Below are 24737 nucleotides of genomic sequence, written 5' to 3'. Positions count from 1 at the left end.
CAATCCCATAGAATCATAGAATATCAGGGTTGGAAGGGACCTCAGGAGGTCATCTAGTCCAACCCCCTGCTCAAAGCAGGACCAATTCCCAACTAAATCATCCCAGCCAGGGCTTTGTCAAGCCTGACCTTAAAAACTGCTAAGGAAGGAGATTCCACCACCTCCTAGGTAACCCATTCCAATGCTTCACCAGCCTCCTAGTGAAAAAGTTTTTCCTAGTATCCAACCTAAACCTCCCCTCCTGAAACTTGAGACAATTACTCCTTGTTCTGTCATCAGGCACCACTGAGAACAGTCTAGATCCATCCTCTTTGGAACCCCCTTTCAGGTAATTGAAAGCAGCTATCAAATCCTCTCTCATTCTTCTCTTCTGCAAACTAAACAATCCCAGTTCCCTCAGCCTCTCCTCATAAGTCATGTGCTCCAGCCCCCTAATCATTTTTGTTACCCTCCGCTGGACTCTTTCCAATTTTTCCACATCCTTCTTGTAGTGTGGGGCCCAAAACTGGACACAATACTCCAGATGAGGCCTCACCAATGTCGAATAGAGGGGAATCTCACAGTGAGTTCTAGTACAACACTTCCTATGTTTTACTGTGATTTTGTAATATGCAATTTTTCTCTATAGTACAAGTTTATTATTTGTGATCACATGACTAAGGCTGACTGAGTTCTTGGGTTGTAATCAGCATACAGGAGTTGCCATTTTCTTTGATCCAGTGAGGATTGCCTTTCTCAGCTGTAGTTTTGCCTCTCTTTGCAGCACCCCTGTGCTTTTTTCACATATCACCACTTGAGTGTAGAACTAACTTCCCAATATATTCAGTAAGGGCACTGTAAATTCCTTTCAAAGGCAAATTTGCACTGTAATTTTTATTCAATATAGATATACACTATCAAAACTGTATAACTCATGCACCAAAAATTCTGAACTTTTAAAAATAAATATATTTGGGGTTCTTCTTATCTGCCTTTTTGTTTCTGAGCCTTTAGGGTGCACTAGTTTAATATTTTCAGGCTTTTTTTTTTTGCTGCAGCCATGAAGGGCTAGACACTTTTTTGTTGTTTTTGTTAAGGAAAGCTGTGTTGCTCAACCAATCCTTTGATTCCAGTGTTGTCCCTGACCCTGTTCTCCTTCCCTCAGCAGTACATTGTGACCCACCTTCCACTGTGGGTCACTTCCTGCACAGGGTTGTGGGTTGTGCAGGGGGCTGTGCTCCGCAGAGCATCCCTGTCCATTCCAGTGGAGCCATCAGGGTTCTCCAAAATCTGCTCTGCCTGCAGGACATGGTGCCATGCAGGAGAGTCAACGGCAGAGTGTGCTGGCACATGCACAGGTGCAGTCACAGACGTGGTGGCTGGCACAGCTACTGGTGGTGGAACTGAACTATCCCTGCTGCTGGCCCATGCATTCAGCATCTGCTCCAGGATCAATCAGTCCTGTTCCACGTTCCTACACTCTTCATCCAGGAATTTCTCCTTCATCCACTTGAACTCCAGGTGCTCTTTGCTCCTGCATGCCACAACCCTGAAAAGGTCCTCCATGTTCCTCGGTGTGGACCAGTTCTAAGACCCAGAGTCCTGGGTGGGAGGCTTGGCCTATCAGAAGTGCCTGCCGGTGGAATGAAACAGACAGCATATTAATTGTATTGCTGCAAGGGGAAAAAATAAAGAATCCCCCCACTTTGCTTTCTGCATCTACACATGGCTGCGGGTTGCAATGTTTTGAAATGTGTATTTAGTCCTTTATGAATTTTCCTGTGCAGACCTCCTACTTCTAGCATCGGGAGAGCCCTACCCACACACCGTGGTAAGGAACATTCATTTTATTTAAAAGGAAAAAAAAGTGTTTAAAAAAAGCCGCCCCTGGCTGAGGGAGGGAGGGCTGAGATCATGTGAGGGCACAGTTACCAACTGGCTCTAACTTTGTTTCCGGCTGTGGAAGCCATAGAAGATATACTTGGGTGGCAGATATAATAGGCCAGGGGAGGATAAGCCTCCCAACCCAGGCTGTGTGGCTCCTCCCATGCTCCACCCTGAGGCCCCATCCTCACTCTCCCTCTCCCCCAAGGTGGTCGGGGGCTCAGCTTGGGCTGGCGGCCTGGAGCTTGGGGCTTGGGACAGCTGGTGGCCTGGCCCCGGGGTGGCTTAGGCTGGTGCTTGGGCCGCCCAACAGCCCTGGGGTTGGGCCAGTGCTTGGGCTGGCTGGGGGATTGGTGCAGCTGGGGCGAGCGGGCTGGCACTCCTCTGGCTGCGAGGGGAGGAGTGGCCTTGAGGCAGATGAGGGGGACAGAAGGGGCAGGATCTCAGGCGGAAGGGGTGGGGCCAGGGGTCTAGCACCCCCAAAGGAGAGGTTTCACGTGCTGCCCATGAAGATACACATATTTTGGAAATATTAGAATGGAAGAAGGAAGTAATTTTCCAGGCAAGTGGTGGGATCCCATCATCTTATGCAAAGGAGATATTTAGGTGACTGAACAGCGTGTGTGTAAATGGAGTGGTTCTACTGGAGGCAGGCTGGGGGGGAAAAGGTCTCTCTATCCAGACATCTGAACAATTGTTTGGAATTCCTGCTTCAGGGAGGAAAATCAAGATGTTGGAGTAGGATGCTGAGTCTTGCAAGTGGCAAAGTGGATTCCCCTCCCCCTCGTCCTTCCACCACAGCCTGGAAGTCCAGGAAGAGGCAGCCAGCTAAGAATGTCTGCTGCATGAAATGTCATCTAAAGTCACCTGGCTGTAGTGGAGGAAAATCAGGACAATAAAATAGGCTGAGTGGACAACAAGCAATGAGGACCACAAAGAACTTCACCACTCTCTGAAACCCAATGGACTTATAAGCCTGTGCCGTATGGGACTGTGCAGTACTGCAGTTTGCTAGCCAAAGTCTAAGTGTAACATGACATTAGTGTTCTTGAGTGGTTACCACCAAACTGCACTTGCAAAGACATGCACTCATGCCTCCTAGGCCTGTAAGCCTTTACTTGTTTTGCTAGCTATAATTGCAAACAGAACTTGTCCGAGACATTAGGGTGTTGTGGCTACATTTTTTTTCTCCCTTTGGCAAAGTCAAAAGTCCTTGAGTTAGGAAATGCCAGAATGAACGCTGTTCATGCAACCTTAATTCAGTCCACTTGTGCCCATGCATTATGATGCAGCTTTAATTACACACAGAAGAAACCATCTGTGAACAGTTTGGTATAAGTGACTTGGCAAGCATCACATAGGAACTCAGTGGGAGAAGCAGGATTAGAAACCAAACCAAGCTTCCCAGGTGACAGTCAACTGCCCTAACCACAAGCCCATCCTTTCTCTCATTGAAGGCCCCCCAAACCTTCCAACTTCTGCAACAAAAAAAGGCAGCAGTCCCACAGACAACATATTACACAATGGATTCATCTCCTGATCAGACCCAGCCTATGTACTGACTGAGGCAGGGATCTTGTGAAAAAAATAATACAGGTTCATGTAATTAAAGACTGTGTCATAGTACATATGCACAAGGGGGGCAAATTAAGATGGCATGCACAACATTTATTCTGGAATTTCCTCCCTTGAGAGTCCTTGACTTTGCAACCTTTAAGGCTTAAACTTTGTATTTCCTAATTTTTAATCATTTAGATTATTGATGAGAGCACCCTTAACTAATGTTAAATGAGGGGTTTTTTTGTTTGTAAATATTCTTTTTTAATATAAAGAAAATCTTTTATATATATGCCATTTAAATAATAAAACACTTACATTTATGGGGTTCAATGCCTACTTTATTGCCATCATCTTTGTGCAGCTCCATATTTCACCATTCAGTGTCTTGTTGACCAATATATTGGAAGTCATTAAATTAAATTGTATTCAAACAAAACATGTTTTAAACTTCAAATGTACTGCAATTTCTACATGACTTAAAAATGTGTAACAGAAAATGGAATAGGGACTTAGATCTCTAATTTTCTGGGTTGGTTTGTTTTGGAAAGGTAAATATTGAGAAAGCCAGAGATTGCCCCCAGTTTGTAAGAAGCAGCTAGCCAATTTCCATAAGCAAGAGTTGTAATTTTGTACCTTATTTTCATGTGCCACCCAGTCCCCACCCAAAGGAGCCCTGCTGCTTTCACTGTATCAATGACAGGGGGAGTCAGAGGGAAACCAATTAGCAAAGGCAGCCATTGCCATGACAACGGGGGTCATCGTGACCCTCCCCAAATGAGCAAAGGGGCTGGATGGGGGAGCACTGAGTGGCTGATTGTCTCTGCTGTCATAGTGGTTCTGCTCTGGCAGGGGGCAGCGAATGTGTGCAGAGTGGGGAAAAGGATGGCTTTTCCAGTGTGCTGGTATTCCCAAATTTTTTGAAAAATCCACCCTATCCAAACACAGCCCTGGGATCCCTGCACACGCACATCCATCCATGGCGGATGTTTGGTTCGAATTCCCCACATGGCAGATTTACCAGAAAGGGTTTCTGAACAGAGCTGAGATGTGGAGGTACTGACCCGACCCAGTAAACTAGCCAGTTCTGACACAACCATAACTATGGTCTTAAACTCTATGGGTCTTGCTACTGCGAGATCCTAATCCTGCGGTTGCATCTAGAGGCCTCATCAAAGGCTCAGAGCCCCGTGGTGCTGGGCCCTGCAGCTCAGGAGGAGACAGGCTGACTAGATGTCATCTCAAAATAATCTAAGGGGGGTTTGTTCTTGTTTGTTGGAGGGGAGGGAAACTTCCCCTTGGGTCATCAGCAGGGATGGAAAAGAGGATTTCTGCATTTTAAAGCATGTGCTCCTCAATTAAGTGGTTGTGACCCCCAGGTGGGTCATGAACAGGGATCCTAGGAATCCGTTTGCCATAGAAAAATGCAGAATTTGCGTTTTTACGGAGAATCTTACATTTTTACATTTTGTGAAAAAATAAAAACGTATACAGTAGAACCCCATTTATCTGAGCCTCCATTAGCCAGCTCTCCAGATTAGTCAAACCACCAGTGCACACATAGGAATATGGGAAATTGATATTTCATCCCCGCCTCCTATGGCTGACAGTCTGAGCCCCTGTTGATGATCCAAATTTTTGATTATCTGATCTGGCCCTGGTCCCAGTTAGATTGGATAAATGGGATTCCACTGTATATCAATAAAACATTGGGTTCAACTAATACCTATATATATTGGGGCTAGGGAAACAAAAGTTCAGCCTTTCATTTTAATCACAGAAAAATGTGGAGTTTTACGTTTTTTTATTGGAGAATTTTGTTTTTTTATCACAGTAAACTAGGAGCCCTGGTCATAAATGTCAGGAGGCCCAGCCGTAAGATCTCTGTGGCAGGGAACTGTCTCCCTGCTCCAGAGGACAGTTAGGAAGCAGTTTGGGGACCAAGGAGTCAAGGTTGTGGATGCATCTCCTGTTTCCATCTCTGTGTGTGGGCAGGCTCCGAAGGGGCAGGACTTTCTTTGGGAGCAGTGAGGATGTAGTTCCCTCTCCCAGTAATCTGGGCAGAAACAAGTTGTCTCCTTGTCCTATTTTACACTCCACCCCCTCCCCACTGTGACAGATTTCTGTTACCAATCTGCCGGAGGCATCAGGTGATCAGGCTGAGGCCACAGGATTTTTGGGAAGGAGATGACGAAACACACCAAGTGTCTAAGTTTTAAAGCTTTATTAATAAAATAATAAAATAACAGTGGAGAGTGCTGGGGGGGGGGGTTCCCCACATCACTCAGAGGAAGGAAGAAAGCGTTAGTGCCCCAAGCCCTAACCCACTTTCATATTCACACCTGCACTACCCGAGGCTGGCCAAGCCTGGGTGTAACATAAGAAGAAGAGGAGGAGGGGTGGATGGGAGTTCTTGTCCTGAGCCCAGGTTGTCCGGGGTCCATTGTTATCTCCAGCTTGCTTTGGCTTTTGGGAGGGTTTTTTGGGGGTGTTTTGTTTAGGGGCCTCTCTGCTCCTGATGCTTTTGTACCAGTTAAACCCGGCTTTTTGTGGTCTCCTTAACTTTCCCAAAACCCTTTGGAAAGACTTTGTTGGGTTTTTTTTGGGGGGGGGGGGGGGACTGGCCTTTGCTTGTCTCACTTGTTATGGGCTGTCTCTGCAGGTCTGTTTAGCTGCATCTTCCTTTCTCATGGCTGGTTGGTGGATTCCAGGCCCCCGTCTTTCTCGGCAGGCAACCAAGCGTTGGCTGTGAACTGTGGCCTTGGGCTGGAGTCGGTGCCTTATTTTCTGACTGAGCGAGCTGGAGTGTCGAGTTAACCCATTCCCTGCTTTCTTCTTTCTTCCCCCTCTGGCCTCTCATACTCTGCAAAGGAATCTTCCATTCCACACTCACACCTTTGACCCTCCCCCAAAATGCCCTGCGATGCTTGCGACAGCATTATCAACATACAATGCTGATCTGCCTCTCCCAGGGGGACCTCTGGAGGGAGGGGGCCATTGGGGTGTGACACTACCCCACATCCCAGATCTCCAACTCCAACCCCACATCGCAGCAACAGGGATGCAGATTAGATTTATGTTCCAGCTAAACCAGGCAGTTAATACTGCTGCAATATCTAAATGTTGCCTTTAAGGAGTTGTCAGAGTTCCCTCCCCACTCTGAATTCTGGGATACAGATGTGGGGACCCGCATGAAAGACCCCCTAAGTTTATTTCTACCAGCTTAGGTTAAAACTTCCCCAAGGCACAAATCCTTTCCTTGTCCTTGCTGCCACCACCAAGTGATTTAGACAAAAATCCAGGAAAAAGGGCCACTTGGAGTCCCTGTTTCCCCAAAATATTCCCCCAACCCTTTCACCCCCTTTCCTGGGAGGCTTGAGAATAATATGCTAACTAATTGGTTACAAAGTGAGCACAGACAAAACCCCTGGGTTTTAGGACACTGAAAATCAATCAGGTTCTTAAAAGAAGACTTTTATTTAAAAAAAAAAGTAAAAGAATCACACCTGCAAAATCAGGATGGAAGGTAACTTTACAGGGTAAATAAAAAGATTTAAAACACAGAGAATTCCCCTCTGATTCTGCTTTCCAGTTACAAAACAGCAATGAAATTTCCTCTTAGCATAGGGAAAATTCACAAGCAAAAACAAAAGATAATCTAACGCATTTCCTTGCCTTTACTTACAATTTCTGTAATTTTAGATGTATCATTTCTGGTATGTTTACAGGAGATGTTTTACCTGCTTGGTGTCTCTCTCTGTCCAGAGAGGGAACATACAAAGAGAGCACAAACAAAACCTCTCCACCCCCAGATTTGAAAGTATCTTCTTTCCTTATTGGTCCTTTTGGTCAGGTGCCAACCAGGTTATTTGATCTTCTTAACCCCTTACAGGTAAAGGAGGGATTTTATGATACCCTTAGCTGTATGTTTATGACAGGATTATTGCATGAATGGGGACAGTTACCACCACTTGGTGCTATTGTTTTAGGCTGGCTGCAAACTCAGGCAGACAAATCTGCATCAGTCCCATTCCCTTCACATTTTCAAGGGTTTCTTTGCATACGTGAGAGCTGGTGGGCATACTGTTTATTTTAAAGTGAAGTTAAGATTCTGGAGCAGATTTATGTTTTTAGCAGGGGATGGAATTTAAGGAGCTGCTTGGGGAATCCTCCGACACTGTCCCCAGGGCAGCACATTCCCCAGCAGTGCGGGGACTAGGCAGAGGCAGAAACTGGCTTTTCCTCTTCCTGCTCCTCACCTTGTCCCAAGAAAGTCAATCTGCCCCGGGGTGCTGCACAGGGAATGTGGCTGGGCAGGGCTAGGAGCCGGGAACCTCCCTTCCCACTGATTGCTCCTGCTGCCCCTGCCAATCTCTCCTCCCATCTCCCTCCTGCCCCCTCACCTCGGGCTGGGAGACTCAGTCCTTGGCCCGGTCCCAGGGCGTTTGCTCTCTTGGAGGTGGCTCGGCTCCTGCAGGGGCTCAGGGGAGCAGAGCCTGGGGGGTGGGTCAGGGAGGGCAGCAGCTCTGGGACTTGCAGACCCCTGCCCCCCGCAGCAGCAGAGCTGGGGTGAAGAGGGGCCATTGGTGCAGAGTCACTTTCCTGCCCGGTCCCAGCCCTTTCCCCCGGGTCTCTCCTCTCACCTGGAGTCTGCGGCTCAGAGGCTGGTGTCAGCAGAGTCCGGGGCTTCCCCCGGGACTGGTTCCAGCCCCTGGAGAAAGTCACGCCCCAGCTGGGCACGGAGGGGCGTTAATGCAGATCTCTCCCTAACTACCATTGCCCTTCCCTTTTCCTCAACAAAGCTCTTCCCTGCAGAAATGTCGGGATTGCAACCTCACCCCGCAACTCACTCACAGGCTGAAGACAGGTCCCCAAAACTCTTCAGCTGCTGTGACACAAACTCATCTGATGCCCAGGTGCCCCAGAACAGCAGGAAGTGAGACCACAAATAACACAGGGGACAAATGGGAACCTACCCTCCCCCACCTCCAGCGGTGCTGACCAGTCCTCCCCCAAACACCATGGCCCTTCTTGCTGCTTTACTAATGGGCCGTTGGAGCTTGAGTTTACAGCAAATCAACCACCCCACTCTTCCCCCTGGATCTTCCAGATTCCGTCTTGTTCCTGAACAGAGAGGATCCTGCAGAACAAATACACCAAAGCCCTGCTGCTATCTAGGGCTACAGGCAGCCTGCTGGGCCATTGGGACTCTTCTGCTGTGAGGGATTCTCCTGTGTCCCCACAGAAACACCCCAGACTCCCAGTGTCTCCTTATTTTCAGTGGCTGGATCCACGGAGAGGGGAGGCCAGTGCTGATGTGGCCATAATATCTAGACTCACCTGTAAGTATCCCCTGGGGCCTGGCTTCATGGGAGTGGCGAGCTTCCCAACTTTGTGGGAGCCGAGCCCCCCCAGGAACTGAGGAGCACCTGCCCGAGCGTGGGCAGCCTGGTGAGGAGGTTGAAACGTCACAGGAACTGACTGAATACAGCCAGGGAATTTGCGTTTATAACTCTGGGATGTCTGACAATCAGTTACAGGGTGGAATTCATGCCTGGGACAGGGGCCAATCAATGGTCTGAAAACACAGCTTTTGTGGGACTTAGTGCACAGCCCTGACGGGGGTGCCCGGGGGTCGGGTGGTTGCTATGAATTGTACTACGGGAGCACCTCTGTAGAACCAATGTGAATGAAATTGTTTTTAAGTTATCCACTGTACATTGTAACTTTTGTTGCCTACATTGTAACTTTCATTACACTTGCCATTTTGCCTACATTGTAACCTACATTGTAACTTCTGTGCCATATTGTAATTCAAACCCCATTTTAAAACGCTTACTCCATTTTGTAAGGGCTTGCTGCAACCTTCATTTTTGCAAACCCTGCTGTAATTTTATTAGTCTAGTTGAGATGTGTGAATGAGGGATGTATGGGTGATAGAATCAACCTCCAGCACCTGCCCGTCCTGATGAGATAAAGTTCAAATACCAACAAATACGAATGGCTGAAGAACTAGACAACAGCCCTAATTCAAGCAAGAAGCATCCACCTTAAAAAGAAACAACAGAAGAAAGATCAAAGCCAGGTCCCAGGCTGACAGTCACGCCTGCAACTGACGGGTGATCAAGTACCAAACCCAGAGGCGGCGTGACACAGCGAGACCTAGAGACTTTGAATCCAAAACTCCTATAAAAAAGGAAGGGTGAGATGAGAGACTTTGGGTAACGTTCTGCTATCAACATCAAGGAGCATCGGTGCGCGCCCGACAGAGACCCGGCTCCCCCTCGTGCTCAGCTTTCCTGGCCAGTTAGCTGCCACGAGCTACGATCCCAAGCTGCGAACTCAAACTACAATCAGGACAGGTAACTATCCAGCAGCTGCAGAACATTTTGGTGTGTGTGTGTGTGAGTGTGTGTGTGTATAAGCATTGAGGTATTTGCTAATAGTTACAGATTAATAATAAATGTGGCATCTTTGCCTTGACCCCTAAAACGATCCTGTATAAGTTTGTGGGACAACACCTCAAGGCGTTGAGAACCGACCCCCATTGTGTTGCGATGTGCAGACCCCGAGAGGGTCCCTGCCCTAGATAGCTCACAGTCTAAACAGAACAGGCAGGATTATTACCACCATTGTGTCACGCAGGGAAACTGAGGCACATACAGATTAGGTGACTGGCCTGAGGTGATACGGGGAGGCTGAGAGAGCGGTCCCAGCCCAATGCCACAACCAGCCTTCTTGCTACAGACTCCAGGTCTGTGACCCCTCAGCACAATTGCTTAGAAGGGGAGTGGGCCAGAAATGACTGAACCCATAACAGTCAATCTGGCCCAGTTACACATGGGCTTACTAGTTCTTTTCCTGGGCCCGCCTGGGGCATGTGTCTTCGAAGAAATGTTCTTCTGTTGTTAAGTCTGTGATGTGGTTTCTTTTGTGCAGGGAGGGGGAAGCTTGCAATCTGCCTTCATCTCTCTTAACTAGTAACTTCTGGGGGAAGACTTGCTCCTGGGGAAACAGACTCTGGAGTTTGCACTGAGAGTCCTGAAGGGGGTGGGCGGGGGAGAGGAAGAGGGGGTTGCCTGCATGCTGTTTGTGACCACCTCTGCTCCAGGATTGATGTATATAATGTAATTACAAAGTCCCAGAGCAATGTGCTTCCTGCTGCCATTCCAGACTCCATGCAGCCTCCCTGTGGCCAGGCTCCCATCATCCCCAGGGCACTTATATGTTGGGGATCCCCTTTGATAATCCTGGGTTCCAGTAGTGTCCCTACCGCCAGCACCCGCTGCACAGGTGTTTGTTACAGAATGTATGAACTGCAGGTGTATTCCTACATTGATGCACATGACCTGAGTGTTTCATTGTTTCCACACTTTTTATTGGGTAGCTTTTTTATTTAAAAAAAATTCCTAATAACCCTGGGAGTTATTTTTTGCTAACATTTGCTACTTACATAACAAGCGGCCAGATCTCCAACAGTGTTCAGCTTGTACATAGACCATCCCGCGCGCTGAGCTAGTCAGAAAATCTGGCCCCCCTTGTGGGTGCTTTGGCCCATACAACTTCATGGGATGAAGTCTCCTAAGTCTGCTCCTTTCTAAGCTTGCACCCCTCTGTCACCATCAGAAGTGACTTTGGGGTCTCCTCTCTGGATCCCCATTACAGCAGATAGTGGCTCTAAGTCATACAGAGATGGGGTTAGGTCCTCGGAGATCAGCCCTTGCTAGACATTGGAGAATCAGCATCCCACGTTTGATTTCAGCTGCAGACATCAGTGCTTAGATTAGTGCATAGACTTCGTGCTGGCCCTCTGTTCAGAGAGGAATTATAGCTGGGGCCTCCAAAGGAGCTTAAGGGAATTGGGCACTCGTATGTATTGACTTGACCCTGCTGGCCATGAATATGCAAGCCTAGGCACCTGAAATTCATTGATGTCAATGGGTGCTGGGTACCTAGAAGCTTTTGAAAATCCCACTAGGTACCTAAATTCCTTTAAAAATCTGGCCCTATGCGCTGAAGTTTCCTCCTCAGTCCAAGAGTTACATGCACCAGCCCAGCCTTGCTAAATAATGCTCAGCCCGTAAGGGCATATCTGCACGATGCTGTAGGCGGTGAGAAGCCTCCAGCACAAAACAGCTAACGCCTAGCCCCCACCATCCGGACGTGAGAGCAATGCAATGCCGTCTCCTAGATGCCATAGTCCGAGCAATGATTGAGAGCTCAGCACAGACCAACACCGGTCTCAGAGGCACCATACAGATTGAGCTGCTGACACCCATGAGGATCTGAGAAGTCATAGAATATCAGAGTTGGAAGGGACCTCAGGAGGTCATCTAATCCAACCCCCTGCTCAAAGCAGGACTAATCCCCAGACAGATTTTTACCCCAGTTTCCTAAATGGCCCCCTCAAGGATTGAACTCACAACCCTGGGTTTAGCAGGCCAACGCTCAAACCACTGAGCTATCCCCCCGTGTCTCAGGGACTGTGTCAGCTGGCTGGGTGTGTGGCCCAGGGGCTGTATGTTGTTTTTGTCTTGGGGGACGGGGTGGAGTGATAGGATCAAGGGGAGCCCCTTTCTTAGTGCTGAAATCCAACACCCACAGGAGCTTATTGACCGTGAAAGCTTCCCTTGCTCAAACTCTCTGGCATGCAGAGATATGTGAAGGAAAAGGGCCTCAAATTCTACACATCAAAAGGGTTCAGGCCTCACGTGTCCCTTGTCCAAGGACTCACACACAAAACAGTATGTCAGCATCGACAGCAAAACTGCCATTGTTCGGCACAGTCTCTCTCTCCCCACAGGTCACAGTGACAAGGGCTCTTTGCTACTTTTCGAAAAACAACAACAAAACCCCACTAACTTATTATCGAACGATTGTTGCTTCAGAAAACTAGCTTATGCAAAAGGCCGGGATGGAAAAATATTTACCAAAGTGATTCCTGAGTTGACTCCATTACCAATAACAACAAAAAAGTCAATAAGGAGGCATCAAAGGCAAATTCACTTGCACAAACTCTTGAGGGCGAACTCTCAGAAGGCGGCGAGGGAGAGAACAGTGCCTCAGCAGATGACTCATGCACCATACGCCCTCTGTCCAAAAGGGCTCACACATACGGCTATTAAAACAGAGCCCTGGCACATGCAGATGTCTCACCCACCATGTGCCCTCCATCCGGAGTGCTCACGCAGGCAGCTGTGTATGCTGGCCACAAGATCAGCTATCCTTGCAGGGAGCCATGTCCCCTCAGATACCCAGAGCAGCTTGGCTGGATCTAAGTAGGGCACTTATAGTGCTTCTCCCCCGTATGGGTCCTGTGGTGTCGGATGAGGTCCGAGCTGCGGTAGAAGCTCTTTCCGCACTGGGCACAGGCATAGGGGCGCTCGCCAGTGTGGATGCGCTGGTGGGTGACGAGGTTGGAGCTCTGGCTGAAGCTCTTGCCGCAGTCGGGACAGGTGTAGGGTCGCTCGCCCGTGTGCACGCGGTGGTGGGTGATGAGGGTGGAGCTCTCGGTGAAGCTCTTGCCGCAGTCGGGGCAGGTGTAGGGGCGCTCGCCGGTGTGAGTGCGCTGGTGGCAGATGAGGGTGGAGCTGTCCACGAAGCTCTTGCTACACTGGGGGCACTGGTAGGGGCGCTCCCCAGTGTGGACACGCTGGTGCCGCATGAGGGAGGAGCTGTCATTGAAGCTCTTCCCGCACTGGGTGCACTTGTAGTGCTTCTCGCCGGTGTGGATGCGCCGGTGCCGCAGCAGGGTGGAGTTCTCGCTGAAGCTCTTCCCACAGTCACCACAGATGTAGGGCTTCTCGCCGGTGTGGATGCGCCGGTGCCGCAGCAAGGCTGAGCTCCAGATGAAGTTCTTCCCGCAGTCCCGGCAGGCGTAAGGCATGTCGCCCATGTGGACCCGCTGGTGCTGCACGAAGTAGGAGCTGTCGCTGAAGCTCTTGCCGCACTCCCCGCAGACGTAGGGCCGCTCGCCCGTGTGGGTCTTCTGGTGCCGCACGTGGGTCGAGCGGATGCTGAAGCACTTCCCACACTCCTCGCACCGGTAGGGCTTCTCACCCGTGTGGGTGCGTTGGTGCTTGATGAGGGTGGAGCCGTGGCTGAAGCGCTTCCTGCAGTCGGGACACTCATATGGCTTCTCGCCAGTGTGGATGCGCCGGTGTGCGATCAGCGCCGAGTTCTGGTTGAAGCTGTTCCCACACTCAGGGCACTTGTAGGGTCTCTCCCCGGTGTGAATCCGCCGGTGGATGATGAGGGCTGAGCTGCTGCTGAAGCTTTTCCCGCAGTCCTCACACCGGTAGGGCCGCTCCCCAATATCTTTGAGCTGATTGATACCTCTGCCCGGGTGGGATGATCTACTCTTCCCTGTCCCTCGAGGATTTCCCTGCTCAGGACTCTGGGAAACGTCCCCTTCGGCTCTTCCCGATACCACGCCATGTGGTTCCACTGGCTCGGGACCTTCCTGCTGAGGGGTCTCCTCCTCGCTCTCACTCCCCGTACCATCACCTGCTGGTACAGAGAGAGAATGCAGACAGGAGTCAGGCCCTGTGCCGGGGAAAGGGAACTTCAGAGTGGGAGGAAGAAACCCAAATAACTACTGGAGAGAGAAAAATCAGGAGAGAGTTCCTTGGTCACAAACCATCCTTCCTGCTCCAATGGTTTTCTGGCTGATGTAACCAATTCCTCACCTGTGCAGACATCACTCAGGAGTTCCGGTTCCTCAGACTCCTGCAGATCTGGGGTCCACAGCTTTTTCCTCTGCTCCATCCAGGAGATCACATCAGGCTTGGTGATGGGAAATCCTGCTTGAGGGAAAGAGAACAGGCAAGATCAGGGCTTGCAACATAGCCAGAGAATATTTATTATAGAGACGTGATTTTAACCCCATCTCTGTGCTGGGAAGTTGGGAGAAAGGGTCCATGGACACGCTCTGGGAGAGTCAGATGTCTGCTGGTGGATGTGTTGTGTCACTATCGCAGATTCAGAGATTCCAAAGCCAAAAGGGACTATTGTGTTCATCTAGACTGACCTCCTGTATAACACAGGCCAGAGAACTGCCCCCAAATAATTCCTAGAGCAGAGCTGATAGAAAAACACTCAATCCTGATTTTAAAATTCTCAGTGATGGAGAATGCACCATGAACTTTGGTAAATTGTTCCAATGCTTAATTATTCTCACTGTTAAAATGTACACCTTATATCTAGTCTGAATTTGTCTAGCTTCAGCTTCCAGCCAATGGATTATGTTAGACTCTGCTCTGCTAGAATGAAGAGCTCATTATTAAACATTTGTTCCCCATCTAGGTACTTATAGACTGTGATCAAGTCACCCCTTCACCTTCTCTTCTGTCTGAGCTCCTTGAGTCTATCACAATAAGGCAGGTTTTTTAATACTTTAGTCATTCTTGTGGCTCTTCTCTGAACCCTCTCCAATTTACCAACATCCTTCTTGAATTGTGGGCACCAGAACAGGACACATACATAATATTCTCTAATATAATACAATATTAAAATTTACATATGCCTGTAAGTGATGAGTCGAAGTGAGACACGGACATTGTCAAAATGAAACAGCTTGACTTTCATTGAAAATTTAATTGAAACGGACACGTTCTGGTGAGACATTTTGATTTTGATGAAATGGCATTTTTTGACGGAAAACTGTTCAGTTGCAAATTTTTTGACCAGCTCCAACCATGGGTGTGTCCTTGAATCTCCACTCCCAGGGGAAGGGGAGTGAAAGGGACAGTCACTCTTTGTACACACGCACACACACTGTGGGGCTGATCCCCATGAAACCTAAGGGAGTGGAAAAGGACCCCGAGTAGAACCCAAGCCAACTGCTTCAGGGATCCCACAGCTTCTAACACCTGAGGGGACAGGAACCCTTCCTTATGACATCCCTGTAGAGGGGCTCTCTGACCTGGGTCCATCAGAGCCCACTGCTGCTCACTGAAATACACACATACCTCCTCGAAGGTCACTGGCTCCTGGAACAGCAAGAATCCCCCACTCAGTGAGCCACAGTCCCACCCGCTCAGTTACTGGCGCCCTGAGTGCCCCATATTAAATACATCTCAGCAGCTCATTTCCTTCTCAGCACCTTCTGTTCTTTCACATTCATTGTTCCCCCCTCCCCACCAGCAGACCCTGACCATCCCCTACCTGAGCCGGCTGCTCTGCAGCCATTTCCTGTCCCCGAATCCCTGGAGGACGGTTTGATCTGGAGTGAAACCTGGGCATTATCCTGCAGCCTGTCAGGGTGAGAAGGGCGAGTGGGGAGGTTTCAGAAGTGGCTTTCATCCATTTCTCACCCTATTCCCCACAGGGTCTTTCTGTGGACACAGGAATGAAGTTCACAGAGCGTTCAGCCTCCAGCCACCTGAGCACACCTATGCAGGGGAGGTGGAGGGGTAGCACCACCCACACACAGCTCAAACACCCCACCAGGCTCTCCATTACTGCAGCATCCTTTGCACCCGGAGCAGGGGGACTGGAAGCTGGGTTTCGCCCATGAGCACACTAACCACTGGGCAGCAGAGACTGTTTCACCCTCTCACTGGCCCAATGAATATTTAAATAGTGATGCATGGCGGAGCAGCTGCCAGAATGCCCCATGGCCAGGGCACTCCCCTGAGAGACAGGAAACCCTAATTAAAATCTACACTTCCCCATCAGGCTGAGACAGGTGACCCAGGCTCATTTCTCTCACCTTGGCTGAGTGCTCCAACCCCTTGGCTAGAGGGTAAGAAGAGGCAGAGGGAGGGGGAGGACTTAGGGACCTAGGTGTCCCCTAGAGGGACAGGGCTAAGGACTTACCCCTCTTCTCAGCATTTCCTATTGGATAGCTCAGGCTGGTTTCCCTGCTAGCGGAGCATGTTCCGAGTTGCCTTACTCTCCCCATTCATTATACAGGTGCCTAACTCAGGCCTGTGCCTTCCACTAGGCAGCAGGGCACCTGTACATCAGGCATTGCAACCCAGGTGGAAAGTGGTCTAAGAAAAGTGGGAGGCCTGTCGTAACCTGGGAATGGCAGCTTTGGTAAGTGTGTCCGTCGGAGACCCGGCTTCATTAAGCTGCAGGAATCCTGTGTCCAGTTCGGGGGTCCACAGTTCAATAAGGATGTTGATAAATTAGAGGAGGTTCAGAGCACAGCCATGACAACGATTAAAGGATTAGAAAACCTGCCTTACCGTTCTGGCAAACTACCACCTGGCAATTTCCTGGTCCCAACTTCTCTGTTATGCACTGCTCTACAGCCAAAATGCTTCTGAAATAAATGTAGTCAAACTTTACTAATTGTGGGTCACTGAGAACGAAAATGATGCTTACAATTGTTGATTGGCTCTAGTTTTCAAGATATGCTATTGAGTCAGTATATACGACCCTTGACTTGGGAATGGCGGAGGATAAGTGAGTTATAAAGGGAAGGGATCTCAATTTAAACCAGAAATGACTAAAATACATCTTTGACTGGATCTATGAATAAATCTATGACTGCGTTTGGACAGTACTTGCTTTTTAGGCAAAACAATGAATGATGCAATCTGAAGCTGGTATTGCGTCATACATGATATGAATTGCATCATGTTATTCCTAGAAGTCATGGATGATGCAATCATAATGAAGCTTACATCACTCTGCTGAACAAATTGCCCTATATCAGCTCTAGAAATCATACAGTGTCGTGCTCTCTTATTTGTCAGTATTTGATTTTGCAAAGAGACACATTTCTGTTTAGCCAAAGTGAGCAGAGATGCCTCGTACTTGTGTGAACAGTGCAGATAACTTCTGCTATGTTTGTGATGAAGTGACTTTTGCATCACAAAAGCGCAGTATAACCACTATGGTTAAGAAAGCCTATCACCGTTATTTTGGCTGCAAAATTGGAGATCAGGACAAGAGGTGGGCCCCACACATATGCTGCAACACTTGTGCAACAAATCTTTGCCAGTGGTTGAACAGGAAAAGGAAATCTATGCCTTTTGCAGTGCCAATGATTTGGAGAGAGCCAACAGATCATACCAGCAATTGTTACTTCTGCATGGTGCCTCCAGTTGGGAAAGGTGTGTCAAAGAAGAAAAAGTGGACTGTGCATTATCCAAACATTCCATCAGCTATACGCCCAGTACCCCACGGAGAAGGACTGATGCACCAGAATCATTCTCACTTGAGTCAGACGAGGAAAAGGAAGAGGATGAAACTTCTGGTCCTGAACCATCAATGTCACAGGACCCACATTTTCTCCCATCCTCCTCCTCTGAACCACACCTCATAACACAAGGTGAACTGAATGACCTTGTCAGGGATTTGGAACTACCCAAGAGTAAGGCAGAGCTGTTGGGCTCCAGACTACAGCAGTGGAATCTCCTGGCAGATGATGTTAGGGTTTCCATGTTCCGTGACCGTCAAAAGGATCTTGTCCCATTCTTCTTCATGGAAGGTGATCTTGTAGCCTGCAACAAGATCGATGGTGTGAGGGCAGCCCTCAACATCATTCACGATCCAGATGAGTGGAGACTGTTCATTGATTCATCGAAGACGAGTCTTAAAGCTGTTTTACTGCATAATGGCAATGTTTTGCCATCAATTCCAGTTGGTCATGCAGTCCATATGAAGGAAACCTATGACAACATGAAACAACTTTTGAGGTGCATAAACTATGACCAACATCAGTGGCAGCTTTGTGGCGATTTGAAGGTTGTTGCTCTCTTGCTTGGTCTGCAGACTGGATACACAAAGTACTGCTGTTTTCTCTGCGAATGGGATAGTCGTGCAAGAGATTCCCACTACATCAAGAAAGATTGGCCACTCCGACAGTCATTGGAGCCTGGGAGGAAAAATGTTCAGCATCCACCACTTGTTGAATCAAGGAAGATTTTGTTACCACCCTTACATATCAAGCTGGGTCTGATGAAGAACTTTGTCAAGGCCATTGACAAAACACAAGCAGCTTTTGAGTACCTCCATGGAAAATTTCCAAGGTTAAGTGAAGCTAAGATAAAGGAAGGTGTCTTTGTTGGTCCTCAGATTCGTGAACTTTTTCGAGATGATGCATTTGACCATGCACTGCGTGGCAAGGAAAAGACGGCATGGAAAACCTTCCTGTTAGTGCCAATAAATTTTCTCGGAAACAACAAGGCAGACAACTACAGGTTGTTGGTGGAAAACCTCCTCAAGGCATACAAAAGCCTTGGTTGCAACATGTCACTAAAGATACATTTTTTGCACTCTCATATAGATTTTTTTCCACCGAACTGCGGAGCAGTGAGCAACGAGCATGGCGAGCGATTTCACCAGGACATTGCAACAATGGAGAAATGCTATCAGGGCAAATGGAGCCCATCAATGCTTGCAGACTATTGCTGGACAGTGACAAGAGATGCTCCATTTAATGAATACAAGAGACAAGCCAAGAAGTGCCGAGTAGACACTGAATAGGACTAAACTATGTACATAATAGTTTTTTGCCTTTTGTTTCATAATACATTTTATTTATATAACCCTTTTGCTGATTTTTAAAGTGTTACATAAACAGGACAGGTGAAATATTATCATGTAAAGCAACCATAAACACATGAAAAGACCTAGGTTTACAATTTATGATTAAAACTCTACTATCTACACAATATACATAGACATAAAATGTAAAAACGTAAATATCTTAGAAACAGTAGCCAATCAGTTGTTTTAATTGTCATATTTGAATTCAGCACATCAAAATACATAATAAATAGCACATTTTATCTCTGAAGCAGACGACTTCTCAAAAATTGTAGACCAGTGTTATCACAGGCATTGGAGCTGCATCTTGATTTAAAATCATAGAAGATTAGAGTTGAGAGAGACCTCAGGAGGTCATCTAGTGAAACCCCCTGCTCAAAGCAGGACCAACCCCAAATAAATCATCCCAGCCAGGGCTTTGTCAAGCCAGGCCTTAAAAACCTCTAAGGATGGAGATTCCACCACCTCCCTAGGTAACTCATTCCAGTGCTTCACCACCCTCCTAGTGAAATAGTGTTTCCTAATATCCAACCTAGACCTCCCCAACTGCAACTTGAGACCATTGCTCCTTGTTCGGTCATCTGCCACCACTGAGAACAGCCAAGCTCCACCCTCTTTGGAAACCCCCTTCAGGTAGCTGAAGGCTGCTATCAAATCCCCACTCACTCTTCCATTCTGTGGACTAAATAAGCCCAGCTCCCTCAGCCTCTCCTCATGAGTCAAATGCTCCAGCCTCCTAATCATGCCCTCTGTTGGACTCTCTCCAATTTGTCCACATCCTTTCTGTAGTGGGGGATACAAAACTGTACACAATACTTCAGATGTGGCCTCACCAGTGCCATAGAAGGGAATAATCACTTCCCTCGATCTGCTGGCAATGCTCTTACTAATGCAGCCCAATATGCTGTTAGCCTTCTTGGCAACAAGGGCACACTGCTGACTAATATCCAGCTTCTTCTCCACTGTAATCTCCAGGTCCTTTTCTGAAGAACTGCCACTTAGCCAGACAGTCCCCAGCCTGTAGCCATGCAACTGATTCTTCTGTCCTAAGTGCAGGTCTCTGCACTTGTCTTTGTTGAACCTGGTCAGATTTCTTTTGGCCCAATCCTCCAATTTGTCTAGGTCGCTCTGGACCCTATCTTTACCCTCCAATATATCTATCTCTCCCCCGAGCTCAGTGTAATCCACGAACTTGCTGAGGGTGCAGTCCATCCCATCATCCAGATCATTAATGAAGATGTTGAACAAAACTGGCGCCAGGACCAACCCCTGGGGCACTCCGCTTGATACTGGCTGCCAACTAGACACCGAGCCATTGATCATTACCCGATGAGCCCGACGATCTAGCCAGCTTTCTATCCACCTTATAGTCCATTCATCCAATTCATACTTCTTTAAATTGCTGGCAAGAATACTGTGAGAGACCGTATCAAAAGCTTTGCTAAAGTCAAGGTATATCACAAATATTTAATAATGGGCTCTTCAATCTAGCAGAGAAAAGTCTAACATGAACCAACGGCTGGAAGTTGAAGCTAGAGACCCACAGACTGGAAATGAGGTGTAAATTTCTAACGGTGAGTGTAATTAACCACTGGAACAACTTATAAGAATTGTGGTGGATTCTCCATCCCTGACCATTTTTAAATCAAGACTGGGTATTTTTCTAAAATATCTGCTCTAGGAATTACTTGGGGGCAGTTTTTTAGCCTGTGCTGTGCAGGAGGTCAGACTAGGTTATCACAATGGTCCCTTCTGACCTGAAAATGTAAGAAAAAAAAAATCTTTTGCCAAGTCTGCAACCCCTTGAGACACTTCACTCCCCCGCACGCACACACACTTTAAGCACTGGTTCCAATGTGGAGTCTAGTCCCTTTGTGGCTTTAGCCCTTGGAGACTCCAAGCAACGGAGAATCTGTTCCCTAGGTAATTGGTTTCCACAGATAATTACACGGACAGTTAAAAACTCTGCTCCTTAAAACAGGGGGATCGAAGACAGTATCTATGCAGGAGAAGCTTTCTGAGACTACAAGGCTCTACAGTCGAACAGACAAAGACAAAACAAGATCCAGTGGCTGGAGTTGGGAGTCAGTAAGTTCAAACAGGAAGTGAGAGGAGTGTGATCACAGTGAGGCATCGGAACAGAATACCAGCTGGCTGGGCTGGATATAGGGATCACTGGGTGAGGAGCTCTGATCTGTGTGATGCACGAGGACAGGACAGATTATCACAATGGTCCCTTCTGGCCTTAAAATCGGTGATAATAAATATTTACGGTAACTACATCTAACCACCACAAACTGGATCACAGGTTAGAAAACACAAGTTTTTCCAGGTGAGAGCTGGGATCGATCCTTCTGCATCATGTTTTCAACTCTGGTGATACTGTATTACTGTGAGTCTCACAATATTTAGAAAGCGACAAAGAGTCCTGTGGCACCTTATAGACTAACAAACTTATTGGAGCATAAGCTTTCGTGGGTGAATCTGATGAAGTGGGTATTCACCCATGAAAGCTTATGCTCCAATATGTCTGTTAGTCTATAAGTTGCCATAGGACTCTGTCGCTTTTTACAGATCCAGACTAACACGGCTACCCCTCTGATACTTGACACAATATTTAGAGTTCATCATACAGCCCCAGTTCCTGGAGTCTTGTGCTCACATGTGAATCTCAGCTAGCTAGCTTGCTTTCTTGCTAGTTTCCAGCCATTGTGGTTGGAGAGAAAACGCGACCCTTTAAAGGCTTGAAAAGCAAAAGATAAATAAAAAGAATCCAATGCGTGTTAGATTTTAAAATCATGTTTAAAAAAAAAAACTATCTTTTTGGACTCTGGCGCATGACTTTTTAGCATTTGGGATCAGCAATTCCTTATGATATTTTGTAGCATTAACATTCTAGGTATGGAGTATATACAAAAACCAGTCATCCTGCCAATATATTTCTAGAGGCTGAGCTGGCAAAGTTGATTGCTCGGAGCTTTGCCATTCCTGACTAATACAACCATTTCAGACAAACAGTCATGCCATGCCATCAAAAAGAACAGGAGTACTTGTGGCACCTTAGACACTAACAAATTTATTAGAGCATAAGCTTTCGTGGGCTACAACCCACTTCTTCGGATGCCCTGGGGCTAAGTCAAACGTTGCTACATCTGCAGTCTGCTTCTCTCAGGGCCTCTTTCACTAAAGCCCAACAACAAAGAACACCTCGCAGACAAAGGCTCTCATCCCCAGTGCAGACACAGTGCACAGAGATCCAAGTGCAATACCCCACAGAGCTCACTGCAGAGCGGTCACTTTGTTCTGCATCGACCTAGCCCCTCCCACCCACTGACATTTTAACCCCCCTCCGCAGTAACAGAGTCTCTGAACCAAGAGCTAGAAAAGAGCAGAATCCAAGGAGCTGCTTTGGGTGATCCCCCTGACACTGTCCCCAGGGCAGCGCATCCCCCCAGCAGTACGGGGACCAGGCACAGGCAGGAACTGGTTTTTCCTCTCCCTGCCTCGCATCTTGTCCCAGGAAAGTTAATCTGCCCCGGGGGGCTGCAGGGAATGGGGCTGGGCAGGGCTGGGAGCCGGGAACCTCTCTCCCCACTGATTGCTCCTGCTGCCCCTGCCAGTCTCTCCCTCCTGCCTACTCTCCCCTGCCCTCGGCCTGGGACGGCTCCTGCAGGCGCTCAGGGGAGCAGAGCCTGGGGGGCGGGTCAGGGAGCGTGGGACTCGCAGACAGGAGGGGCCGCCTATCTAGGGTGACTAGACAGCAAGTGTGAAAAATTGAGACTTTGGGGGGGGGGGCGACAGTGTGTATAGCTGTCCATATAAGACAAAACCCCTAATATCTTAGGACAGGCCAGATAATATTAGGACGTTTTGTCACCCTATGCCCACCTCCAGCCCTTTCCCCCGGGTCTCTCCCCTCACCTGGAGTTTGCGGCTCAGGCTGGTGTCGGCAGAGCCAGGGGCTTGTTCCAGCCCCCGGAGAAAGTCCCCACGGCTGGGCACAGAGGGGCGCTAGGGAAGGACTCTCTTTGCACACACTCTGCTGGGGAGCAGCAGCTCAGTCTGGCTTTTGGACACTACAGATGAAGCAGCAGCTGTGACCCAGGAAGCTCAACCCCGGATCTGCTCAGCATAGAGATTGCAGTAACCAGCATCTTCCCTTCCTTGCAATAGCCAGAGCCCTCTGGTGGCCACAGCTCAGGAGCCCTGGGCACAGACGAGCTGCATGGCAGGAATCCGGCCAGAGACCTGCCTGTGTTTTAGCAGTTACAAACCAATTTGGAAATTGGGAGGGAAACAAAAAAAAGGATTTTTTAATTTTCTTTTTGGGTTGTGAAATTTTCCATCCATAGTGTGACTGAAGATGGTTGTGTACCATGTTCAAAATATGAGCTTTCTAAAAAGGATTTCTGTAACCAACATTACATATGTACCTATATTTTAAAATTCCACCATGTGACAAAGACAATCAAGTTTTAGGCTTGACTTCCCATCCTGCATTACGTTAAGCATGTGAATAAGCAAGTGAATGTGAGGCGGCAAAATTTGCAGATGATACAAAACTACTCAAGATAGTTAAATCCCAGTCAGACTGCAAATGGATCTCACAAACCTGGTTTACTGGGCAGATGGCAGATGAAATTCAATGTTGATAAATGCAAAGTAATGCACATTGGAAAACATAATCCCAATTATACATATAAAATGATGGGGTCTAAATTAGCTGTTACCACTCAAGAAAGAGATCTTGGAGTCATTGTGGATAGTTAGACTCATAGACTCATAGACTTTAAGGTCAGAAGGGACCATTATGATAATCTAGTCTGACCTCCTGCACAACGCAGGCCACAGAATCTCACCCACCCACTCCTGTAACAAACCCCTAACATATGTCTGAGTTATTGAAGTCCTCAAATCGTGGTTTAAAGACCTCAAGGTGCAGAGAATCCTCCAGCAAGTGACCTGTGCCCCACGCTGCAGAGGAAGGCGAAAAACCTCCAGGGCCTCTGCCAATCTGCCCTGGAGGAAAATTCCTTCCGACCCCAAATATGGTGATCAAATATGACCCTGAGCATGTGGGCAAGACTCACCAGCCAGCACCCAGGAAAGAATTCTCTGTAGTAACTCAGATCCCACCCCATCTAACATCCCATCACAGACCATTGGGCATATTTACCTGCTAATAATCAAAGATCAACTAATTGCCAAAATTAGGCTATCCCATCATACCATCCCTCCATAAACGTATCAAGCTTAGTCTTAGTTCTCAGAAAACATACACTCTATGTGCAGTGGCAGTCAAAAAAGCGAACACAATGTTGAGAATCATTAAGAAAGGGATAGATAATAAGGCAGAAAATATCACATTGCCTCTATATAAATCATGGTACACCCACATCTGGAATAGTGCGTGCAGATGTGGTCACCCCATCTTTTATATATATATATATATATATATATATATATATATATATATATATATATATAGGAATTGGAAAAGGTTCAGAAAAGGGCAACAAATGTGATTAGGGAGAGATTAATACGACTGGGACTTTTCGGCTTGGAAAAAAAATGTCTACGGGGGATATGATAGAGGTCTATAAAATCATGACTTATGTGGAGAAAGTAAATAAGGAAGTGTTATTTACTCCTTCTCATAACACAAGAACTAGGGGTCACCCAATGAAATTATAGGCAGTAGGTTTAAAAAACAAAAGAAAGTATTTCTTCACACAACACAGAGTCAACCTGTGGAACTCCTTGCCAGAGGATGTTGTGAAGGCCAAGACACTAACAGGGTTAAAAAAAGAACT

The 24737-nt window shown here is 47.7% G+C and overlaps 1 protein-coding gene across 1 annotated transcript in view; it reads right to left on the bottom strand.

Annotated features, from left to right (window-relative positions):
• LOC128847896 (zinc finger protein 271-like) overlaps positions 1 to 22991 on the bottom strand; it is a 49548-nt gene extending 26557 nt beyond the window's left edge. The window contains exons 1-3 of the mRNA XM_054047626.1: positions 22846 to 22991; positions 14109 to 14222; positions 12708 to 13929 (exon numbers count right to left, since the gene is read on the bottom strand). Coding sequence (XP_053903601.1) covers positions 12708 to 13929; positions 14109 to 14187 — 1301 coding nt within the window. The 5' untranslated portion in view covers positions 14188 to 14222; positions 22846 to 22991. The remainder of the gene's footprint in view (positions 1 to 12707; positions 13930 to 14108; positions 14223 to 22845) is intronic.
• Positions 22992 to 24737: the final 1746 nt, after the last annotated feature.

The sequence above is a fragment of the Malaclemys terrapin genome, chromosome 13, assembly GCF_027887155.1.
Source record: "Malaclemys terrapin pileata isolate rMalTer1 chromosome 13, rMalTer1.hap1, whole genome shotgun sequence".
Classification (NCBI taxonomy): Eukaryota; Metazoa; Chordata; order Testudines; family Emydidae; genus Malaclemys; species Malaclemys terrapin.
This window is presented reverse-complemented; position numbering and strand designations above follow the sequence as displayed.